Genomic DNA, 19,768 nt, shown 5'->3' with positions numbered 1-19,768 from the left:
TTTGCAAAAATTAACCACTTACCAAGCCACTAACAAAATTTCCATAAATTTCAAACTGCAGCCGTTATTTACCCTCAACCACAATACAATAGAGCCATAAATTAGTAATAAAGGAATATCAAAACAACAAGAAAAACTCACTAGGAAACAGACAAAAACTCATCATCCTTAATAACTTTTGGGCTAAAAAGGAAATCAAAACTGAAATGACAGATCATTTAGAAAAGACAGTGAGAGGATTATAAATTAAAACCAGAGGGTAGAGCCACAGTGTGCTGCCAAGAAAACTTACACTTTAATGCCATTAATTAGAAAGCAAGCAAATAACAAAAATAAACTAAGTAATAAACTCAAGAAGCCAGAGAGAGAATACGAAATTGAACCTAGGGAAGATAGGGAAACAGAATTCGTAGAAACAGAAATTAAGAAAAAGTGAGTGAAAAAATGATAACAGGACCAAAAAAAGAAAAGTACATCGGTTCTTTGAAAAGAACCATTAAATAGGCAAAGCTTTCATAGACTGGTAAGGAAAAAGATTCAAATAATCATTTGGAGCAAGAAAGAGAACATAACTACAAAAACAGAGGAGACTAAAGCTTAATAAGGAATATTATGTACGACTGTGTAACACCAAATTTTAAAATCTAAATGAAAGGGATGATTTTTCTAGAAAACACACCTTTCTTAAATTGACCCAGATAGATCAAACTACCTCAGGAAAAACTGGAAAGCCCCAGATATATTCTTAGAAAGTTCTACCAAATGCCTACTGTATGTAGAAAATTTTTTCAAAGCTTAGATAAAGAAACCTTTCCCAATTTATTTTATAAGACCAACATATTCCTGAATACAAAAGTGAACAAGATGAAGACAAAAAACATTACAAGCCAATCTCACCTATGAATCTAGGTGTAAAAATCCCCCCCAAAATAAGAGCAATTTAAAACTTGCAATGGATTAAAAAAATTCATCATGACCAAGCAGAGCTCATTGTAGAAAATTTTTTTGAAAGGTTCAGCATTAGGAAATCAAGTAAGATTAATGTGGGAAAAAAGAAGCAGATTTATCAGAAGAAATTCAAAAAGGCATATGACAAAATTCAATGCCCATTGTTAATTTTTTTAAAAAATCTTAAAAGTCTCAAAGCAGAAGGAAAGTTTCCTAAGGATTACAGTATACCAGAAACTGACAACAAATATATTTCAAAGTCAAACCTACATATTTTACTTAACATCAAGGAGGAAGTCAGGATGCTTGCTATCATTGCTACTATTACCAGAGGCCTGAGCCAATAAGATGTTACAAAAAAATGAGGAAAAGAAAGATAAAACTACATTATTTTTAGAAGATACAACAGTCTACCTAAAAATGCAAGAGAATCAAGTGGAAAAACTGTTAAAAATTCAACCAAAATGCCAAACACAAGATGGAAATATGAAAATCAATCATTCCCATACATCATCAGCAGCCAATTAGAAAACAGCATGGGGAAAATCATATTTTAAAAACTGCTAAAACTCTAATAAATAATATCTATGTGGAAAAAATGATATAATGCTAAAAGACAAATAAAATCTGAATACGTAGAAAAACATTTTCCATAAGTGGATGAGAAGACAATATTGTAAAAATATCGATTCTCCCTTAAAATTAATTTGTGAATTCAACATAATCTCCAAACATTGAAGGGGCTCCTACTGGCCCATTACAGGGCAATTTGAGCATCAGAAATAATGACTGTAATTGATAAGAAAATGAATTTTTAAAAATTCACGAAAGGGTTCTGGTGTCTACCAAAAGGAAGTAAGCCCACTAGAGGCTACTATCACCCACTTATTACAAATAAAAACTCCGGACAAAATGTAACACACAACTCCCTAAAGACTGAAAAGTCAGTAACAGCAGGCAGATTGGGGAGGGAAACCCAACCTCAAATAACAATACATGGAGGTTTCCTCAAGTTCTTTCCTCTCTTACCACCTGGCATTTACCAGAGTTCTGCACAGGGTGACCCCTATGCAGAACTACACAGGGTACAGACAATAAAAACTCCAAGAAAATCTGTTCTTTTGGACAGATAAGTGGGGAAAGGAACCCCATGCAAGGTAAGAGTGTGGGGGCAACTGCCATTTCTTTTTTCTCCTCTCTCCCGGCTCTGCTCAGAGGGCAATGCAATGCAGTGGTGATGAACCAGACATCTTAACCCTGACAGGACACTGGTCACTTTGGTATTCAAGAGGAATCTAAAAAACAGGGCCCCTAGCCAGCCCTGATGGCCTAGTGGTTAAAGTTCTGCACGCTCCGCTTCAGCGGCCCAGGATCAGTTCCCAGGCATGGAACCACACCACTCATGTGTCAGCAGCCGTGCTGTGGTGGTAGCTCACATAGAGGAACTAGAAGGACTTACAACTAGATTATACAACTGTGTACTGGGGCTTTGGGGAGGAAAAAAAAGAAGATTGGCAACAGGGGTCAGCCTGGTGGTGTAGTAGTTAAGTTTGCACACTCCACTTTGGTAGCCCAGAGTTTACCAGTTCAGATCCCAGGCATGGACCTACATACCGCTTATCAAGCCACATTGTGGCAGGCGTCCCATATATAAAATAGAGGAAGATGGGCACAGATGTTAGCTCAGGGCCAATCTTTCTCAGCAAAAAGAGGAGGATTGGTGGTGGATGTTACCTCTGGGCTATCCTTCCTCACAAAAGAAAAAGATTGGCAATAGATGTTAGCTCAGGGTGACTCTTTCCCAGGAAAAAAAAAAAAACCATGGGTCTTATAATTTAAAAAACGAAAAAAACTGGGCTCCTGTGGTTTGACAAGTGTAAGGAATGTTCTATATCAATTATATCTCAATAAAGCTGGGAGAATAAAGTGTAGGGGGATTCTCTGTTCTTTCTTTCTCTTCTCTCACTGCAATGTCCCAACGGTAGTCCTAGTTGTACAGAACTGTGTCAAAGCATGGGCAGCTAAAACTACAAGAAAAATTCCAACTTTCTAACTAAATGACTAGGAAAGGAAACTCTGGGAGCTGGTTAGTGTGGGGAAATTCCCAGGGAGGCGAAGTAGAGAATGGTATCCTCTAATTTTGTGTATGAACCCACACAAATCCCAGTTTCATGCCTAAAGTGCACATATGCAGAGTAGATCCAAACTAGGAGAGTAAAGCCTTTGAGATTTAAACTATGACAAAGTCTACCGACCACCCAAGTTCCAGACTAACCCCTGAGAAACACCCAAAGCAATAGAGCAAAATCTCTGAAAACTGAACTAATACTAGAATCACAACTCAAAGGTGAGACAGAACTCATGCTCTGACTGCCTGCTAAAACAAAACAAATCAGTATGCTCCAGAGAATTTTAATAGAACCCACAGTCTTACAGTATAGTACTCAAAATGTCCAGGATACAATCCGAAACTGCTCAATAAACAAAGAAACAGAAAAATGTGACTAATTCTCAAAGGGAAAAGATAATCAACAGATACCACTCCAAGATGACTCAGATGTTGGAATTATCAAAGACTTGAAAAACAGCTATTGTAATCATACTCAATGAGGTAAGGTGAACATACTTTTGAAATGAATGGAAACATGCAAATTCCCAGCAGAGAAATAGAAACTAGAAAAAAAGAACCAAATACAAATTTTAGAACTCAAAAAATATCTGAAATAAAAAATTCACTGGATGGGCTCAATAGCAGAATTGAGAAGGCCAAAATGTCAATAAACTTGAAGACAGACCAACAGAAATTATATAACCTGAAGAACAGAGGGGGGAAAAAAAGATGGAGAAAATGAACAGGAGCAATATCAAAAGGTTTTACATCCGTGTCATTGGAGGCCCATAAGGACAGAAAGAGGTTGGTGCAGAAAAAATAATGCCTCCCAACTTCTCAAATTTGGTCAAAGAAATACATTTTACAGATTAAAGAATCTCAGTGAACTCCAAACAGGATAACCCTTATTCCAGACAAATAATTACACTGCTGAAAACCAAAGAAAAAGAAAAGGTCTGAAAAAGGAAAAGTTCTTTGGGCTGAAAGGAGATGATACCAGAGAGAAACCTGGAACATCAGGAATAAAGAAAATGCAACAGAAATTATAAATATCTGGCCAAATATAATAGACTATTTTTCTCCTCTTAAGTTATTTGAGATACATACGACCATTGAAAGCAAAAATTGCTACTCTATCAGAGTTTCCAATATATGTGGATGCAATATATAGAATATACGTAACCTAAGAGTAAAAGGGTAAAAGAATCTGTATGGTTTTTAGGCTTTAACATTTTGCTTGAAACCATAAAAATATTAACTCTAAGTGGATTGTAATAACTAGGTCAAGCACTAAAAACATAATACAAAAAAGCAGAGCCAAAAAAAGCAGAGTTAAATTTAAAAATGAATACTAAAAATGCTTAATTTTTTTAGAAAAAAGATAAGAGAGGAAACAAAACAGAGGGGGAAAACAGAAAACAATAAAATGGAAGATATAATTATATCAATAATTATATTAAATGTAAATGGTCTACACATACCAACTAAAAGACAGAGAATGTGAGATTAGAGTTTAAAAAGACAAAAATGAAATATATACTGTCTACGAAATACCCACATTAAATATAATTGTCACAGATAGGATGGAAAAGATGTACCACGCAAACACTAATCAAACGAAACCAGGAGTTGCTATGCTGCCAGCAAAGCAGACTGCAGAATAAGGATTATTACCAAGGATAAAGGAGGACAGTATATACTGATAAAATGTTCAATTCTCCAGGACTTAATGATCCTAAAGGCATACACACCTAAAAACAGAGCTCAAAATAAATAAAGCAATAACCTATAGAAATAAAAGGAGAAATAGTCAAAACCACAAATAGAGACTTCCGACCTCCTTTCTCAGTAACTGACAGAACAAGTAAACAGATAATCGGCAAGGATATAGAAAACCTGAGAAACACTAAACACCAGCTTGAAGTAATTAACACTCATACAACAATGAACACAACAGAATACATATTCTTTTAAAGTGCAAACGGAACATTCATCAAGATCAACCATATTCTGGACCATAAAGCTAACCTTAACAAATTTAAAAGAAATGAAATTACACAAAGTAGAAATCAATAAACATGTCTGGAAAATCTCTAAATGTTTAAAAATTAAACAATATAATTCTAAATAACTCATGGGATCAAAGAGGAAGCACCAAAGGGAATTTTTAAAATTTTGAACTGAAAGAAAATAATAAATAATAAAATAAAATTTGTGGGATACAGCTAAAGCAGGGCTTTAGAGAGAAGTTTGTAACATTAAACGCTTACAGCAGCAAAGAAAAGAGGTCTCAAATCATCACGCTAATTTCCCTGTATAACAAAAGGAGAATTCTTTGGAAATGTATTAGCAGACATTTATGCTAATTGATTATATGGGAGACCAACTGTTTCTATATCACTTTAGTAGTTAAAGATAGTCTCAAGTCCAGACAGAAGCTAAGAAATATATCACAAAACAAAGTTTAACTCTTCAAGCACCAATCTATTTACACAAAAGAGCTAGGCAGGAATACAGGCTCCAGAACGAGACAAACCGAGCTCAGACTGCAGCTCTGTCCCTTACCAGCTGCATGGACTTGGGTAATTCATTTACTCACTTATATCATCTGTAGACTAGAGATGACAATGCATATCTCACAACCGTGCCACTAGTTCCTGGCACAGAGGTGGTAGCTATTTTATTGTTATAAATATTTTTTCCTTAGTATATTCCTTAAAATAGCAACTTTTGTATTTGTCAATTGTTTACATCAAGCAGCGCTTCTTAAAACAGTTCCTATAAATGTTCCCTTAACTACATAGCAAAGCGAAACACACACCCAACGATTTGGGCATATAGTCTGGAGCCAGCACAAAATTTTTAAATTTTATCTTAATTATACTAATGTGCATGCTGCAGACAACATAACCATATTTAACAGCAAAATGTTAATGTCCAGGTAAAATCAGCATACCAAGAAAATATGCCATTTTATACTACAATAGGACCCCCAATACAACGCCTCATATCCATAAGCCACCTCAAGATGTCTCAAATTAGAGAAGTCAGGATAGCATACTATGTAAGATATGTTGCATGTGGTAAAAAGCCAAGAAAAACTAGAACTACTCAACCTAAAACCCAGAACTTTCCTAGGGGCAAGGAACATTTTAAAAAATAAGTCCCTAGGATACCTACCCATGCATTTTATCCTGAAAATTTATTTGCAGACCTGCTTCAAGACACAAAAGCTTAAAATACAGTCAATGGCCAGAAAAATAACAGTGGAAAGCCATAATTATGAATCTAAATTTTAAAACCTCACCCATTTTCTTCTTTTTCTCAGAAGCAGTATCCAAAGTAGCTAAGGCAGCAGAGGCGCTTTTACAAACATCACGACTGCATACTCCAGGATCTTCTTCATCAGAAGAAAATGAAGATAAATGCTCTAAGTTTTTAAGTTCATTCTCAACTTTTTCTGATGGACTGTTACGCCCAGTTTCAGACGTTAACAGTGTTGCTGATGAAGTCTTTGCAAGTGGCGGGGGACAAAACGTACGGACAATCTGGGTCCCTGGTCGTCTAGTCCTGTTAGGCATTCGGACAGCAAGAGTGGAAAACTGCTGCTTGGGACCAGATTTCAGAAAATCTAAGAAAGAGGCAATAAATCCTGTCTTGACTTCTGGTTGTTTTTCCTCTACTTCTTTGATCTTCTGTCTCATTTTCTCTTGATGCTGATAACCATCATGGCAGCTCTCCGAGGGAGGAGGAGCATATGGCAAATATGCATCTGTCCCTCTTGGATTCTGGCGCTTGCCTTGGGCAGGTCTTTTCAGCTGTTTCTGGTTATTGTTGTCTTCCTCTTTAGTTTGCCCTTTTCCTTTAGTTTTTTTCTTGTGAAGGTTAAAATGCATTAAATCTTGGTTTTCGTCTTCAATCTTGACACTGACTGCCTCCCCAGGTTGGGCCATGGTCAAGAGTGCAAGCGCACTCCTCGCTGGGTTCACTGCCACCCCACTGTCATCACCCCCTAAGGTGAATTCACTCTCTGATGTAGCACTCTCTCCACTTATACTTCTGCTACTAGAAACAAACTCTTGCTTTCTGTTATTATTTAATGTACTATCAACAAGAACTTCACTATCTTCTTCAGATTCATGACTGGTAGCAGGCTGTTTCTTGAATGGGCCAGAAGTTTGCTCCTGGACTTCATGACTTGGTCCAACCACTGGTGAAGTTACTTTAGATGCTTTATTTTGGCCAGGTGTTTCAATGTGCGGTTGATCAAGAGTCATTTTGGACTGAAGGGCAGGTACTGGTGAAAGGTTTATGATAACTTGATTTCCATTTAAGGGAATATCATTTATACTCTGTGGCTTTCCTACTGTAGCTGTTATGGAGTTAAAATCTGAAGCCACATGCCTGACATCTAACGACGGCTGAAAATGAGATTTAGAATCACCATCTTCAACAGCCGGAATGGTTTCATTTGAAGTTGACTTGGTAAAATCAGAAGGTGTAACCCCACAAGCTGCTGCTGTAGCTGCTAAAATATCATCTACATTTGATAAAATATGTCGTTCATCACTGAGAAGAATCGCCTCTGGGAAACATATTGAGCCAAGAGAAACAAAATGATTTTTTGAATCATGTTGACTTGTTTCACTAAAGTGGCCCTTTGTTGTGAGATGCTGTTGCAATGGTTTTGAAGACTCAGAGAGGTCCATTTTCATAATGTCAGAATTCTGAGGATGGAGTTGCTGCTGAGAATGATCAGTATTGCTCTGAATAATATGACCATCCATTTGAAGGAAAGGATGTACTATTTGTTGAGGACTTTGAACACGCTGTAGTTGTAAAGATGCCTTTACTTGTCCTAAACTTGCCTGCAGTATTGACTGCTGAAGAATTTGTAAATCACAGGCAGAGTCTAAAAGGATCTGTGTGTTGGGAAGAGATGCCTGATGGCCATGCCCTAAAGCATGATTGGGAATTTGAATCTGAGATGAGGCATTAATTATTTGATCATGTTGCTCCTGGACCTTGGTTTCAAGTACCTTATGTATAAGAGAATGCTGCTGGTTTAGGTCTTTATTATTCAACCTTACTTGTGGAGTTTGCATTAAATTAGTTGCCTTCTTAATATCAAGGGGTGCTGCATTATTGACTTGGCCAATTTGTTGGTTAAGTTGTGTCACTGAACCAACCACGCTTTCTTCTTTTTTTGACCCTTGTAGGGCAATCCCAACAACCTGATCTTCAGGACGAGAATTACTTCTGATTACACTCTGAGAATATCTGTCCTCTGCCTTTGACACCTTATAAGCTGATTCTTGAACAATTTCCCCATCAGATAGGCTTTGGGTTGATGACTCAAGAGATACTTGCGGCTGCAATACCTGCAACTCTTGCATTGGAAAATCATCTTGCTTTGAAGACGTGTACACATTCGAGTCAAGTTTTCTTTCAGCGTAAGACTTTGGATCGGGGGAAGGTATGTTATTCTGTAATGTCCGACAATGAGTAGAGGATGCAAAAGATGATGACTGGACAGCAGGCAAAAACTTTTGAGACTGGGGAGATGATGACTCTTGAGTCTGAGCATTTTGGGAAGAATGCACAGAAATATAATTCTGGGTTGGGCTAGAATCAGGCAAATTCTGAGCCTGAGAGGTGGAAGAATAGGAAAGAGAAGGGGCTGTTAATGTTAGGGACTGCCCTGAAGCATAGCTTTCCGAAGGACTAACAACTGACAAAACTTGTGATTGAGATGAATAACTAACCTGTGTCTGGCTAACTGGTGATAAACCCTGAGAGTGACCAGATGAATAACTTTGTGACTGGCTAGCTGAAGACAGATCTCTTGTCTGAGCAGGGTAATTCCCATTTGTAACTGAAGATAACACCTCTTGCTGGCTAGAAGAATAATTAAGTGTCTGATTTTCAGAACTTATAGTCTGAGATGACCCAGAAAAGGCCAAGGTTTTATATAAGGATGGCAACTTCTCAACTTTGCTGGATCTATAAACCTGTGAATGAACAATCGATGGCACATTATGTGGCTGTACTAAGCCATAATTTTGGGACTGACTAACTGATAAAAGGCTTGGTAGCTGTGCTGTAGAATAGATCTGTGCCTGGCCTGATACAACAGAACTCTGGTTATGTAAAGGTTTGGAATAGCTTAGTGTTTGTACAGGAGAAATTATACTTTGAGGTTTGGGGGTCTTAGCTGATGTTAGTGGTTGTTTTGAAGAACAGCCTTTCACTTTTGTAATAGAGGGAGGATATCCTGATGACGGAATTGCAGATGAATAAGACTGAGCAAGTTCCACTGAGACCTGAGAGGTCTTCTGTTGCAATCCTCCACTGCTCACCTGAGAAGAATCTCCAACTGGGCTACAGGATAAAGAGGACTGCCTGCTTGTTTCCTGAAAATTAACTACACCTGCACCTGACAGATAACTATGTAAAGGATGCTGTGAACCAGTCAGTTGTGCCTGAACAGACTGGGTACCTGAAGGCCGCTGATGGTGTTTAATAACACTACATTCTCGAAGAAGAGCTCTTTCAATGGAAGCAGTAGAACTAGTAAAGAGAGTTGAACTGTAGGCCTGAGGAGTTTGCTGGGCTCCCCCAACTGCTGAAGGCAACAAACTAAACTGAGGTTGTAAAAGATGGGGTGCAGACTCTTGAGCTGAGCGGTATGTTGAAGACTGAGGTGGTGTGCTGTTACTTAACGCAGAACCTCCCAGGCGCTCAAATGCCAAAGCACCTGGAACAGTTCCCTGGGAAGTTTTGATTTGCAGCAAAGGGTCATGAGGATTTAAAATTCCGTTTGACGTAGTGTTAAAAGTTGAATCCTGAAGCACCAAAGGTGAAGTGGTAGCAAAGTTTCTATTGCTGAAGGCGGTGGGATGCTGATAAGCAGAGAGGGCAGAGGGTGGAAGTGTTCCAGTGGTTGGCAAAGGTCCACTAACAAAGAGCTCAGCTGCCACTGAGGAATGCACACCTATGAAGAGAAAACATGAGGATGTTTATGCAATTACAGCAAATGCTTACATATATGTTTTCATACTAGAGACTTAGATAACTTATATAACCTTCAACTCATCAGAATCTCTGTAACACGGAAAAGCCTGACAAATTAGTTCTGTATGTAACTTTTGAAAATTATATTTCAAAACAGCTAGCTAGCTTAAAGCAAAAACAAAGTTACAAAAGTATCAGCAATTCATATGTATAATTGTTATAAGAATATGAGTTTATACACAGTTAGATAAGGCCATTTGAAAATGAAGAAACCAGCAAAAACGTGCAAAATCGGGGCCGGCTCTGTGGCCGAGTGGTTAAGTTTGCGCACTCCACTGCGGCGGCCCAGGGTTCGGATCCTGGGCGCAGACATGGCACTGCTCGTCAGGCCACGTTGAGGCGGCATCCCACATCCCACAACTACAAGGACGTACAGCTAAGATATACAACTGTGTATGGTGGGGGGGTTGGGGAGATAAAAGCAGGAGCTAAAAAAAAAAACATTGGCAACAGTTGTTAGCCCAGGTGCCAATCTTTGGGGGGAAAAAAAATGTGCAAAATCTCTGGTGATTAATTTACCCTGAAACCTCAAGGCCAAATACCAATGGACAAACTAAAATGTTCATAACATTAAAATTGAAACTAAATTGTTTACATTTAACAAGATAAATCTAAAAATATTTGTAAGGTTAACACTACAAAGTTTCTTTTATCAAAATAGGCACATTTCAAAACTGTCTTGCATTTCAAGTTTTGACTTCCTATGAACAACTTCCAATAAGAATAGAAGCATGCTTATCATAAAAGGCTGATCAGAAATCAATAAAGTACTTTCAAGAAGAGATTGTTAACATTTCAGGACAACATTCCAGCCACGTACAGCAAAAGTAAAAACCCGTACAAACTTGTAATCCAAAAGTTCCACTACTAGAAATATATCTTAGGGAAATAAGTGGACACAAAGATATCTGTACATGATACTCAGGCATACCTTGTTTACTTGCGCTTTGCTTTACTGCACCTCATTGATAACGCATTTTTTACAAGACCCTCCACTAGCAAAAACATTATGACTCACTGAAGGCTCAGATGACGGTCAGCATTTTTTAGCAATAAAGTATTTTTTAATTAAGGCAAGTACATTTTTTAAAACAAAATATTATTACACACTTAACAGACTGAGGTATAGTGTAAACATAACTTTTATATGCACTGGGAAAAAATTCATGTGACTCACTTTACTGCAATATTCACTTTAATGCAGTGGTCTGGAACCAAACCCATAATATCTCTGAAGTATGCCTGTATTCATTATAATTATTGTGTATAATAATAAGAAACAGCCAAAATGTCCATCAACAAGGGATTGATCCAATAATTATGGCGTATCCTAATAATACTGCTGCCATAAACACTGGTTAGGTGGATACACGTTTTGATATACAAAAATATCAAAGGATAAATACCAAACTATGAACTCTTCTCTAAAGAGTGAGACTGTAGTTAGGAACTATCACTTTTCACTTTATATAGCTTTTTCTTGTTTACATGTTTTTTAGTGAGCTTCCATTAAATAAACTTTTTTTCATTTTAGAAAAATGGAGGAAAAAAGATTCTCTGGCCCTTTCAAAAACATTCTTTTCTCACTTCTTTCCATTACATGTAAAAAAATGTATTCCTACCAGAAGGACAGAAAGTATCTACTTACCCTTGAAAGAATAAATAACACTTAGAATTAATGTTTAAAATAATCATGGAAACTAGAATAGAAAGTCTAACTAAATATACATAATGAAAATTATTCCAAGAAGCAAAAAATGAAGCTATTGTGTTGTTTAATATTCTGTTTTATTTCACATTAAAACATTAATTTTCTCCTTGGAAGCAGAAAAAAATGTTACTAAGGCATATTGAGAAGCTCTAGTAATAGGATTTACATCAGAATGATAAAATATTATTTCCTATAGCTTTCACTTAAAAATGTCGTCTCAAATATGCTACTTCTTATTCTTTACAACAAAACCTTAAAAAAAAACTAAGCTTCCTATCATCCTGCATAAAATAAAAATATATACAAATAATTTTGAGGGAGAAACAGTTGAAAAATGAAATAAAAATAAACTAGAAAAGTATATATAAACAAGTACAATATAATATCAACTTTAATGATATTTATTAAATATTCATTTAACCTGTCCAGTTAAGGATAACTTTACATAACTCTAATGATGAGATCAGTCCCAAGATTGTTTTTACTATAGCACCTACCCAGTCCGAAATCACTAATAAAGGAAATTTAATCTTTCACTCAAAAAACAAAAAAGATAAACATGTGAGGTGATGGATGCATTAATTAACTAGAGGGGAGAATTCTTGCACAGTGTGAATGTATAACAAATCACCACAGTGTACACTTCAAATATCTTACAATTTTACATGTCAATTATACCTCAATAAAGTTGAAATGGAAAAAAAAAAGAAAATTTAATCTTTATTTCTCTCAAGTAGACAAGTAACTACTTAAATTGCCAGATAAAAACTTTACATCTAGGCCTTATCTTTAATAATTATCTAGCTTCTTCAACTTGTTAGTTTTCACCGAATTTCTGCTGGTAACAACTTCCTGAATTTTGTCCACCTTAAAACTGTGAAAAATTCCAGGTTTTAAAGTTCACTGGAAAATCAACAATTAACATCACTCTCAGCCACACTACCATAATGACAAGGCCATAAAAAGTACATTTTTATCAGTATTTTTACAGGATTTAAAAATTCTGAAAACAAAGAATCACCTGTCTGCCAGGATGGAGCCCTGAGCTGTGGTACAAGAGCAGTTCCTGAAGCAGCAGCCTGAGCAGCTCGTGGCTCCACAGCAGAAAGAAAACTCATCACCGAAGATTCCTTAGTGTTAGTGCTGGCACCGTTCACACCAGCATCAAATATTCCTGAAAGACCTACATGTGAAGATAAAATATAATCCAAAGTAAAAATATACGTTAACATTCAATTATATTCTTGATCCTATTTTAAAAAGGAAGCTCTGAAATCTGAAGCCAAAAGTTCTGCAACTCTAAATTGCTTTATTTTGAAATAGCAAACAAATGTTAATTTGACCAAGCATAGTTATAACTTAAAATCTACAAAGATGAATGAAAAAAGATCTCCCAACTAATTAATTATATAGATATTCCCTATCAGTAAAAGACAAAGCATTTAATCTCCTTTTCCTTTTAACACATTTCCCATGGCACTGTTATGTCAGCACACATTCATAACCCAACATGTAAAGGTTGACTTTTCATCTTATTCACCAAATGTACCCAGATTCTTGGTATATTTTACAAGAAAATTTTTACCGGTTGGCTGAGGTGTGGTAGCATATCCAGGAAGTTGATGAGAGGCTACAAAAGTCTGTCTCTGAAGGAGATCTGCTTCAGAGTGTGAGGGATGTCCTTCTTCATAGCTTAAACTAGAAGATAATAAAAATAAGTGACCAAAAACACACGGTCCAAATGATATGGTCAAAATATTTCTAGAAGAGCAATAATTAAAAGTAGCAGAAGTCTTTGACTAAATTCCTGATCAATAAATAGATCAAACACAGTCTGACAATATTGTCAAAATGGGAGACATATATTGAAGCTATACTAGGAAGAAAAATGATACCTTTTCCTTAATTCAACTTTACCTCCAACAAAGTCCTTTTACTGGGAGAGGTAACACGGTACAGTGGGAAGAGCAATAGCCTGGAAAACAGGACAGCTGAATATACTGTCCAAGCTCTGCTACTGGCTTACAGTGAGATTTCAGTAAGTGACCTGATTACTGTCAGACTAATTTTCTCACCTGTATGAATAAGGGACTAGATAAAATAATCTCTAAGGTCCCTCTAATTCTAACATTCCATAGAATATCAGATAATTCAAATAAATTAATAATTAATACTATCTCAATAACTCACCTGGGAAATTTCAAGCTTGTATATTTCAAGAGTAATTCAGAATTAGTATTTTTTCTCCCCTTGATTTTTATTTTGAATATTTTAAACCCACGGAAAAACTGAAATAGTACAATAACCCATATACTTGTCACTTCAGATTCAATTAATTGTTAGTATCTTGTTACACTTATCACTCCCTATAGAGACACATAAACACTTCTTACATTCATTTTATCTTTCTATACATCAACATATAAACACTTTTTCTTTTGTACTAAACCACCTGAAAATAACTTGCAGACATCATGACACTGCATCATTAATACTGCAGTTTATCTCCTAGGAATAGGACATTCTCCTATACAACCAAATATTATTAGATTTGAAGAAATTTAACATTAAGTTAATAATAGCATGTAATATAGAGGTCATATTTCCATTTCTGCCAAATGTTGCCAAAATGTTTGCAATTTTTAAGCTCTTTCTATGTAGGATCCAATCAAACTTCAGGAGTTGCATTTGGTTATGTCTCTTTAAATTTAGAACAGTCCCTCCACGCTGCCCCTAATCCCAGATCCCCTTTGATTTCATGACACAGACCTTTTTTTTTTTTTTTGAGGAATCCAAGTCAGTTGAATTGTAGGCTACCCCAAATTCTAGATTTATCTGATGGCTACCTCATGAGACGTACATAACTGATGTTTTGTACTTATTGCATCACATAAGGACACACAATGTCAGTTTGTCTCATTACCGATGATGCTAAACTTGAAATGGTTACGATACCGCCAAATCTCTCCATGCAGTTCTTTTATCTCCTTTGAAATTGGTATGCAACTGTGAGGTGTTACTTTAAGACAGTGTAAATATCTTGTTCCCAACAGCCAATGGTTTTATACATCATCCACTCATGACTTTAATTCAATTATTGCACTGAAGATTGGAAATGGCGGTTTTCTAAGTACAGCATTTGTCCCTTCAGTCTCCTTTTGATATGTCCTCCTTGATGCTCAAACACATCCTTACTTTCTAGCACAGGATGTTTCAGGCTCACTTTATTATTTTCCCTGAACCAGACCCGAAATCAACCATTTCTACTAGGAGCCCTTTTAGTGCGCAAAGGCATTTAGAAACCAAGATCTGGGTATTGGGTATGTTCAATGCCAGAGGTGTCACTGCTACTAGGCCTTTTCGGTGGACAAAGCTAGGAAATCCATGTCTTTAAAAACGTGAGTTCTTACCGACAACTCTAATTCAAATCCAGTGCAGTATTCCTCATCTTCCCTTTTCCTACGGTCGGAATCCTAGCTCACAACTACATCAATATTTACTCATTAGCTCTACCCAAAAATACTATAACACAACCTCTACCAAAAACAAACCTACTAAGTAAGGGTATTTCTTCACAGTGCTTTTTGTCCCAAGATTAAATCTCACTAAGGGTATACAGTTAGAATAATGTTTCAAAAGTAACTAATTATTCTTTGTATGACTATGTTATTAATTAGATATAGGAGATGAATTTTGTTTGTTGAAGATTCAATTTTAGGATTACTTTTAAATCTTTTTTTAACTTTAAAAATCACTTTTATTAAGGTATAATTTACATAAAGTGCATTCATTTTAAGTGTAAGTTCAATGTGTGCACACTTTTTGATAAATGCATATACACCAGTATAACCACAATCCCAACCAACCAGCAGAACATTTCCATCACGACAAAATGTTTCTCATGCCCGTCTGCAGTTATCTTTTTCATCTTCTCCCTGGCCCCAGACAACCACTCATAAGCCTAATGTTACTAAATCTTAGGCTTGCCTAATTCCACAATTTCATATAAATGCAACTGTACAGTCTGTACTCTTTTGTATCTGGCTTTTTTCATTCAGCATGTTTTTTCGTCTTGTACTGTTTTTGCTGGGCAAGATTCGCCCTGAGCTAACATCTGTTGCCAATCTTCCTCTTTTTTTTTTTCCTCCCCAAAGCCCCAGTACATAGTTGCATATTCTAGTTGTAGGTCCTTCTAGTTCTTCTATGTAAGCCACCGCCACAGCATGGCTACTGACAGACAAGTGGTGTGGTTCCACACCTGGGAACCAAACCCAGACTGCTGAAGCAGAGCCTGCCAAACTTTAACCACTAGGCCATCAGGGCTGGCTCAGCATAACGTTTCTGAGATACATCCACGCTGTTGCATGCATGAGTGGTTCATTCCTTTTCACTGAATTGTACGAATACATCGCAATATGCTTATCCATTCACCTACTAACGGACATTTGGGTTGTTTCCAGTTAAGAGCTACTATGACTACAACTGCTATGAACATTTATATACAAGTCTTTTGTGGACATACGTTTTTACTTCTGTAAGTTCAATATCTAGGAGTAATACTACTTGGTCACAAGGTACATATGTATACCATTTTACGTTACCATCAGTAATGAATCTACATTCTATTTTCCCATTACATCCTGTCACCACTTGATCTTTTCAATCTTCTTAATTTTAGTCATTCTAGGTAGGTATAGTGGTATCGCACCATAGTTCAGTTTGCATTTCCCTAATAACAAATGATGAGCATCTTTTTATACGCTTATAGGCTATTCTTTTAGCTTCTCTGTTATGTTCTCTGTTTAACTTCTCTGTGAAGTTTGCCCTGAAAAAAAACAGTTGGGGGGCAGGCCCAGTGGTGTAGTGGTTAAGTTCGCAAACCTCTGCTTTGGCAGCCAGGGGTTCACAGGTTCAGATCCCAGGCAAGGTCTTAGCACCGCATGTCAAGCCATGATTGACATAAAAGACAGGAAGAGTGTCACAGATGTTAGCTCAGGAACAATCTTCCTCAAGCAAAAAGAGGAAGATTGGCAAGAGATCTTAGCTCAGGGCCATCCGCCTCACCAAAAAAAACAAAAAAACATAGGGGGTTGTTAGCTGTCGGTTGGGTTGTAAAACGCTTTTTTTTAAATACATTCTGGATCCACATTTTTTATCAGATATATGTATTGTGAATGTTTTCTTCCAATCTGATGGCTTCTCTTCTTTTTTCTAGTGTCCTTAAATTAAAAAGTTTTACTTAACTAATTGATTTTACCGTGGTAAGAGCACTTAAATGAGACCTGCCCACTTAACAAGGTGTACAGCACAGTGCTGTTGACTCTGTGCACTGTGTGTCCAGCAGACCTCCAGAACTTACTCATCCTGCATAACCGAAACTTTGCTATCTGTGAACAACTCCCCACTTCCTCCTTCCCCTGGCCATCATCATTCTACTCTCTGCTACTGAGTTTGACTAATGAGGTTTTAATTTCTGATCAACTCAAATTATATTTTTCTTTTATAGTCAGTGCTTTTAGTGTCCTGTCACTAATATATTTCCCCATGTTCTCTTATATAAGTTTTAAAGTCTTAGCTTTTATGTTTCAGTTTATGAGTCATTTTGAGATAATTTTTGTATATGGTGTGAGGAAAGGGTCAAAGTTCATATTTTTAACTTCTTTAAAAATTGAGGTATAATATGCATACAATAGAATCCACCCTTTCTACTGTACAGGTCAGTGAGTTTGACAAATGCATAAACACTACAAAAATAAGGGGAGAGAACAGTTCCATCACAACATAAGACCTGCCCATCCCCTCTGTGGGGAACCTCTCCTGCCACTCTAGTCCCCAGGCAACCACTCATCTGTTCTCTGTCCCTATAGTTTTGCCTTTTCCGAAATGTTAAATAAACAGAATCATTTAATATGTAGTCTTTTGTGCCTGGCTTCTTTCACTCAGCTTAATGCCTTTGAGACTCACCCATGTTGTTATTTATAAGAGTAATTCATTACATTTTATTGCTGGGCAGCATTCCACTATATAGGTGTACCAAAAGTTGGTAGTTGTTTTAAATCCATTATCAGTTGAAGGACCTCTGTGTTCTTTCCTGGTTTTGGCAATTATGAATAAAGCACCTATAAACATGTGCTTAAGTTTTCGTGTGAACATAAGTTTTCATTTGACTTGAGTAAATACAGAGGAGTAGGATGGCTGAGTTCTATGGTAATATATTTAACTTCAGAGAAAATTCTTGTTTTCCAAAGTAGCTAGATCTTTTTGCATTCCCACCAATAATGTATGTTTGGTCAAGTTACTCTGCATCCTCATTGGCAATAAGTATTATCAGTTTGTAAGGTGTTTCCTTTCCTTTTTAAAATTTTAGCCATGCAAAATCTTCTTTAGTAAAGTTATCTACTCAAATCTTTTGCCCATTTTTATTGGGATCTTTGTTTTCTTATTACTTGAGTTTTAGCAGTTCCCTATATATTCTGGAATCAAATCCTCGGTCAGATAAATGTTTTGCAAATATTTTCTCCCAATCTGTGGCTTGCATTCTCATAACAATGAATTAGAAGAACAATTTTTTATCTTATGAATTGTACTTTTGGTGTTGTAGCTAATAAAATCTTTGTCTAATCCAATATCTCAAAGTGTTTTTCTTATGTTTTCTTCTGCAAGTTTTGTAGTAGTAATTTTTCCATTTAGGTTTATGATCCATTTGGAGTTAATTATTTCTACATGGTGTAAGGCATGGCTTGGGATATTTTTTAAATTTGGATATGCAATTGTCTCACTACTATATATTGAAAAGATTATTCCTCTACCTACTGAATTGGCATCTCTGTCAAAAAAGTAAACAGCCATATATTTGTGGTTCTAAACTGTTCTGTTACATTGATCAATGTCTGTTCTTAGGCCAGTAATAGTCTGATGAATGATTCAAGTTGTACAAATCTTCCAATTTTGTTCTTTTTCAAAATTGTTTTGGCTATGCCAGGTATTCCCATGTAAATTTTAGAGTCAGCTTGTCAATTTCTACAAAAACACTGCATTGAATGTATACATCAATTTGGGGAAAACTACCATCTTAAAAGCACTGTCTTCTAACGAATGCCTATGTTACATCTATTTATTTTTTAATTTCCTGCAGCAATCTGTTGTTTAGTGTGTAAGTTTTGCAATCTTTTAAATTTATCCCCAAGTATCTCATTTTTGTTATTTTGTTCTAAATATTTTTTTAAGTGACAGCTAGATATATAATTCAGTACCACAAAGGTCACTCTTTTAAAGTGTACATAGGACCAGCCCGTGGCCGAGTGGTTAAGTTCGCATGCTCCGCTTTGGTGGCCCAGGGTTTCGCCGGTTTGGATCCCAGGCGTGGACATGGCACCACTCATCAGGCCATGCTGAGGCAGTGTGCCACATGCCACAAGAAGAAGGACCCACAACTAAAAATATACAACAATATAAAAATGTACCAGGCAGCTTTGGGGAGAAAAAGGGAAAATAAAATCTTTCCAAAAAAATTTAAAGTGTACAAATCAGTGCTGTGTTAGAATATTCAGAGTTGTGCAACCATCACCATAATCTAATTTTAGAACATTTTCATTGCCTCAAACCTAAACCTGTGCCCATTAGCATCACTCCCCGTATTCCCCTCTACCCAGCCCATGGCAATCACTAATTTAATTTCTGTCTCTACGGATTTGCCCACTCAGAACATTTCATATAAATAAAATCATAGTGTATGTAGCCTTTGTCGACTGGTTTCTTTCACTTAGCATAATATTTTCAAGATTCATCTATGTTACAACATGGCTACATCAGTACTTCATTCCATTTTATGGCTGAATAATATCCCATTGTATAGATATACCACATTTTGTTTAGCCATAAATCCACTGATGGACATTTGGGTTGTTTCCACATTTTGGCTATTA

At 36.5% G+C, this 19,768-nt stretch overlaps 1 protein-coding gene across 6 annotated transcripts in view; it reads right to left on the bottom strand.

Annotated features, from left to right (window-relative positions):
- QSER1 (glutamine and serine rich 1) overlaps positions 1–19,768 on the bottom strand; it is a 69,310-nt gene that overhangs the window by 17,943 nt on the left and 31,599 nt on the right. For all 6 annotated transcript variants that reach the window (XM_070624620.1, XM_070624615.1, XM_070624617.1 and 3 more), the window contains 3 exons: positions 13,429–13,541; positions 12,865–13,026; positions 6,366–10,052 (listed from right to left, as the gene is read on the bottom strand). In XM_070624620.1, coding sequence (XP_070480721.1) covers positions 6,366–10,052; positions 12,865–13,026; positions 13,429–13,541 — 3,962 coding nt within the window. The remainder of the gene's footprint in view (positions 1–6,365; positions 10,053–12,864; positions 13,027–13,428; positions 13,542–19,768) is intronic.

Source organism: Equus przewalskii, chromosome 6 (assembly GCF_037783145.1).
Source record: "Equus przewalskii isolate Varuska chromosome 6, EquPr2, whole genome shotgun sequence".
NCBI classification, from domain to species: Eukaryota; Metazoa; Chordata; class Mammalia; order Perissodactyla; family Equidae; genus Equus; species Equus przewalskii.
Note: the sequence above shows the minus strand (reverse complement) of the source record. Positions and strands in the feature narration are given on the sequence as shown.